The following is a 5,793-nucleotide window of genomic DNA, read 5'->3' as shown; positions in this document are numbered from 1 at the left end:
TGGAAAAAAAATACAGCATGGTTGATGTTTCCATCTTCTTGACATTCATTCATAACTGTTTTTATCATACAAATATACAAGTTATGTACAAGGTAGAGTTTTATTCATTGGGAAATTGTTATTTAAGGAAATTCTAGATTGAGGTACGCAGAGTAAATTCATAGTTTGGAAATAGTCTTCGTCTTTTTATAAGGCAGATATGCTTAAAAGAATATTGCCAGTGAAGAGCGTTGATGATATCACATGATTCTTTAATTTTTTGTTTCGTAATATGAGAGTAATAGTAAATTTCATCGTATTTATAGTCAGTCTGGTTATTAGAGAAAGCATTGATGATTGGAATTCATGGAAGTGATATTTCATTTGGTACGAATTATGTAAATATATATACACAATTGATAATAATAATATATATATATATATATATATATATATATATATATATATATATATATATATATATATATATATATATATATATATATATATAGACTAATGCAATGGGTATATTGCTTAAGCAGAAGGTCAGTACTCGAATACAATACTAATAAATAGATATCAATAATCTATGTTGTAACATTAACTCGATTCCTCTGACGGTCCTTTATTTTCCATTCTAAAGGGGTCCTGCAATATGTTTCATATCGAAAATAAATCTGAATAGGATGCAGACGTAGGCGAACAAAAGGTATATAGAAAAGAAACTAACTAATTCGTTTCTTCACTAGTCATTTCAATTGGATGAGTTGATAATCTTTTCGATACATCGTTTATTAGCAACCTAATTTTTGGATGAATGTTGACATATTCTGGATAAAATGACAGTAGGATTATATGTATTTATATATACGGACAAATTTTATTATTTCTCTTGTCCATCTATTATCGGCCATTTTCACTATATGTGCTGCCCATATCCATTTCTTTTTCTTACATCTTTTTAGATTATCCTCTACTTTAGTTTTCTCTCATATCTATGTTGCTCTTTCCTGTCTCTTAGTGTTAATCCCATTATTATTCTTTCCATAGGTCTTTGAGTTGTAACTAGCTTATGATTTAAGGCTTTAGTAAATCTCCAAGTTTCTAATGCATAAGTTAATACTTTTCTTTTTAGTGAATGTGGCAATTTACTTTTCATAATTACATTTCCTTTACCAAAAGCTCTCCATCCCATCCTTATCTCTCTTTTAATTTCCGCCCCCTGTCTTGAAGAAACATGTGCTGTCTGTCCTAAGTACTTATATTCATTAACAATCTCTAGAGGTTTGTCCTAAACCATTACTTGTTGTCTGTATTTCCATTGAACATATCTTAGTTCTACTTAAATTAATTTTCAATCCCACATATCTGCTTTCCCTATTTAAATCTTACATCATTTATGCAATTCCCTTAACAATTTGTAATTATATAAGTATGAAATCATACCGTCAAAATTAACGTGCCAGATAGAAAATTTCGTCCTTGAAATATGTATCCTTTGTTATAAGAGATTAAGATAAAAGATTTATAATAATAAGCTATATTTGAGAAACTGAACAACTCATTTATATAATTATCAAAAAGGTTACTAATGAGTTAATTTTCGGAGGTCAAGACCATTAACTTTTAGATATTTTAAGAACTCTATAATGGTAAAACACCTTATTGGGAAGAATATTTCTATATCGATATGCAGCATCATTTCTAAAATACTGCCTCGGAGTTTTTGGTAAAACAAAATATTATATTTTTTTTATAATCACGTTCATCCATTGTTACCAGAACATGTGGTTTTTTTCATGCATGGTGCACACCGATATTTTACTCTGTTACTATGACACTTGAAACATTCTTTAATAAAATTCTCTTAAAGGAAAAGTATGTAACAGGAAACTAATCTTATTAGAGTCAATCGATAATCTCAACAGGTCAATAGCTGATCGATTTTTAATTCATCTTAATTTATAGTTAACTAGAATATTTAATTTTTTACTATTGTTTATAATTTCTTTTGTAAGATGCATTAGAATCATTGTTAATGTTTTACGCATGTCCACCATTCAGGACTTATGTGAGTCCACTTTGCATAACTTCTTATAATTGATACTATAAGATCAAATACAGAATATTGACGTACATTACCCTCAAGGGAAGCCTGATGCACTGTCTTTGACCGAGATTTATTATTATCCATTAAAGTGATTACTGACTAACTCATTATAGAATTAATGATATGGGGCCCACATATAATCATATGCTTTATTTTGTTTTCTTTTATGGAGATGTGTGAAACATCTCTTTGCTTGCTCTGTAAATAGAACGCCGACCTAAAGGTGATCTATATCAATTTATGGTTTTTTTTTTTTTTTTTTTTTTTTAGAGTATAGACACATTATTACAACTATAAAAGGGAATAACAGACTTATGAAATATAAGTCCTTATTTAGCTATGATAAACGAATGGAGGGATAAGCTTATCATGATAATTAGAATAAGGGAACTAGCTGGGAAGTTTAGCCGTATGCTTTAATAACAACATGCATGACTTACACGATTATCATCTTTCATTTAACCAATAGGAAATTTAAAAAAAAAAACCTATTATTTATGATTTTTAATGGTGTGTATGGAATATGTGTTTATTTTAAGTTAGATATATGGTTGTATAGAATATATTATTAGCATTTTTTTTTCAAATATTCTTATTTTTTCTCTTTGTTTTACTACTGTGACGAGCCGAGAGAAAGTTGTGATTCAAAGGCAGGATGGAAGCAACTGAGTAACTTTATTACAGAACACTCGCTTTTATATACATACTCAAAGGCAACAGGAAATTTCCTGTTCAACCGACACCGCACCGGTTAACAGTTAACGGTGAGAAAACAGACATGTTATTTCAGGTCCTTGTCAGTGCGAGGGGAGAGCGAAGATACAAGCATAATATATACACAAAATGAAATGTCGTTACTATGTACGATCGTGTGACACACTGTTGGTACATGCCCCCCCCCCCCCCTAAAAATTACATACTGTAAATGTTAAATAGGGCACCCTGATCTAGAGAGGAAAACTGTAGGCGGGTCATCTGGCAGGAGATAAGCAGGTTTTAGACGATCAATGGAGACCCAGTCTTCTTTGCCACGAATGTTTAGTAGGAATGCTTTCGGATTGCGTCAGATCACAAAGAAAGGGCCCGTGTAATGGTGCATTAGCGGTGGCTTGCTAGTGCCGTTGCGTAGGAAGACATGCGTTGCAGAGTGCAAGTCTGTCGGTATGTAATGCTTCGCTAGGGGCTTTTAAGTCTGGCGGCATGGAGTAAATTTTCCCACAACGTCACGTATGCGCTGGAGATCGTCGGAGGATGTTGCAGAGGAGAAAAAATTCAACAGGGATGACCAACGGGTCGCCATACACCATTTCAGCTGCCGAGACGTCGAGTGTGTCTTTAGGAGTGGTCCTTAGTCCCAGGAGGACCCAGGGAAGCTGAGTAAACCAGTTGGAATCCTTGCAGCGGGACATCAAAGCTGCTTTGAGGGTGCGATGAAAACGTTCAAAAATTCGATTGGCAGCGGGGTTGTAGGCAGTTGTCTGATGTAGGGTGATGCCCAGGAGATTCGCTAATGGTGTCCACAATTGAGAGGTGAAAGTGGTACCCCTGTCAGAAGTAATATGCTCAGGGATACCAAATCTTGTAATCCATCCTGAGAGTAAGGCAGATGTACATGAGGCAGATGTTGCAGTTTCCAAGGGAATGGCTTCAGGCCAACGAGTGGAGCGGTCGATGACGGTAAACAGGTAATGATGTCCATGTAATGTGGGTAGGGGGCCTACAACGTCGACGTGAATGTATGCGAAACGACGCTGAGGTTGAGGAAAGGTGCCCACTCCTGAATCTGTGTGTCGATGTACTTTGGAAGTTTAGCAAGAAGTACAGGCATGGCCCCAATCCTTAGCATCTTTAGAAATGCCGTGCCAAATGAACTTCGTCTTCAGCAGCTGTGCAGTAGAATAGCACGAGGGATGTGAAAGGCCATGAATTAAATCAAACACCTGCTGGCGCATGGGAGCAGTAATCCAAGGTCGCGGTCTACCAGTACTGACGTCACAGAGGAGGGTGGTGTTGGAGTCTTCGAGGGGGAAGTCTCCCCAACGGAGGGACGTGCAGGATGTCCTACATGCTTGATACTCTGGATCCTGTCGTTGGGCTTCAGCCAAGACGTTGTAATCCAATCCCAGTTGTACAGCAGCCAACGTGTTTCTTGACAGAGCATCGGCAACGGGATTAATTTTCCCAGGGACGTATTGAAGGGTGCAATTGTATTCAGCCACGGCGGAGAGATGTCGGCATTGACGGCCGGACCAGACGCCAGTCTGTCGAGTGAAGGCGTGCACCAGAGGCATGAGGTCTGTGCGAATGACGAAGGGCGTACCTTCTAAGAAATGGTGAAAGTGACGGACAGCCAAGTGCACCGCCAGCAATTCGTGATCAAAGGTAGAATAACCCGATTCTGCCTTAGACAGTTTTCTGCTGAAGAAGGGCAATGGGCGGGGCGAGCCGTTGACCACCTGCTCGAGTACTGCACCAATAGCGACATCGCTGGCATCGGTGGAGAGAAGGAGAGGGGCATGTGGGATAGGAAAAGTGAGAGCTGCAGCGGTTCATAGGGCCTTCTTTGCATTGCAGAAGGCCGCTTCTTAAAGTGGACCTCACTTCAGGTCCTTTGGCTTGCCCTTGAGGGAGGCATAGAGGGGAGCAAGAGTGGTGGCAGGCTGGAAGAAAACGGTGATAATAGTTGATCATGCCCAAGAATTCCTGCAGAGCTTTGACGGTCGAGGGCGCGGGGAAGTCCTGAACGGCTGCTACCTAATCAGGGAGGGGATGGACTCCTTCACGAGTGATGCGGTGCCCTAAGAATGACACTTCGTTGGCGCCAAAGGTACACTTATCGTACCAGACTACAAGGCCATTTTGTTGCAGGTGGTCGAGCACGATGCGCAGGTGACGGAGGTGTTCCTCTTTTGAGGAGGAGAACACAACTATGTCGTCCACATAACATACACAGAAGGGGAGGTCCCCTGAGATGCCATCCATGAGACGTTGAAACGTGGCCCCAGCATTATGAAGGCCAAAACAGGAGTAATTGAAGGTGTATGTACTAAACGGAGTGGTGATGGCGGTTTTAGGGATGTCTTCTGGGTTCATAGGCACCTGATAATACCACTTCAGGAGGTCGAGCCTGGAGAAAACCTTCGCTTTGTGCAGGTAGGAGGTCATGTCGGCGATGTTTGGGAGGGGTAGGGATCCGGTTCTGTTTGCATGTTCAGGTGCCTGTAATCCCGCACGGATAGAGGGTGCCATCTTACTTCAGAACGATGTGTAAGGGTGACAACCATGGGATAGAGGTCTTTTGGCAAAGGCCCATTTCCTCCATTTTGGCGAACGTCTGTTTGGCAGCTGCCAATCGTTCCGGTGCCAGATGTCTGAATTTTACGAGGACTGTGGGTCCAGTCATCTTGATATGGTGATAAATACCGTGTTTGGCAGGAACCGTGGGCGTTTGGCGAAGTTATGGATGGAAAACTCACGGGTACGACGTGAGGAGGTGGGCGTAGGCATCCGTGGGTGCGCTAATGTTGAGAGCGAGGTTGGAGGGGGTGGGTTGAAGAGGTGTCCACAAGTACGAGTCTGCGTTGACCAATCGTCGGAGGGTGACATCTACCAGAAGGTGGAAATGAGAGAGGAAATCTGCACCGAGGATTGGCAATGTAACGTCAGCAACGATAAACTTCCAATTGAATTTACCGTATCCAAAC

General features: G+C 40.1%; 1 protein-coding gene across 1 annotated transcript in view; it reads right to left on the bottom strand.

Moving 5' to 3' along the window:
- Positions 1 to 5,492, bottom strand: part of LOC137618343 (uncharacterized) — a 21,874-nt gene extending 16,382 nt beyond the window's left edge. Inside the window, exon 1 of the mRNA XM_068348510.1 lies at positions 5,344 to 5,492. Within this exon, the coding sequence (XP_068204611.1) occupies positions 5,344 to 5,492 (149 nt within the window). The remainder of the gene's footprint in view (positions 1 to 5,343) is intronic.
- Between the last annotated feature and the right edge of the window lie 301 nt (positions 5,493 to 5,793).

The sequence above is a fragment of the Palaemon carinicauda genome, chromosome 24, assembly GCF_036898095.1.
Source record: "Palaemon carinicauda isolate YSFRI2023 chromosome 24, ASM3689809v2, whole genome shotgun sequence".
Classification (NCBI taxonomy): Eukaryota; Metazoa; Arthropoda; class Malacostraca; order Decapoda; family Palaemonidae; genus Palaemon; species Palaemon carinicauda.
Note: the sequence above shows the minus strand (reverse complement) of the source record. Positions and strands in the feature narration are given on the sequence as shown.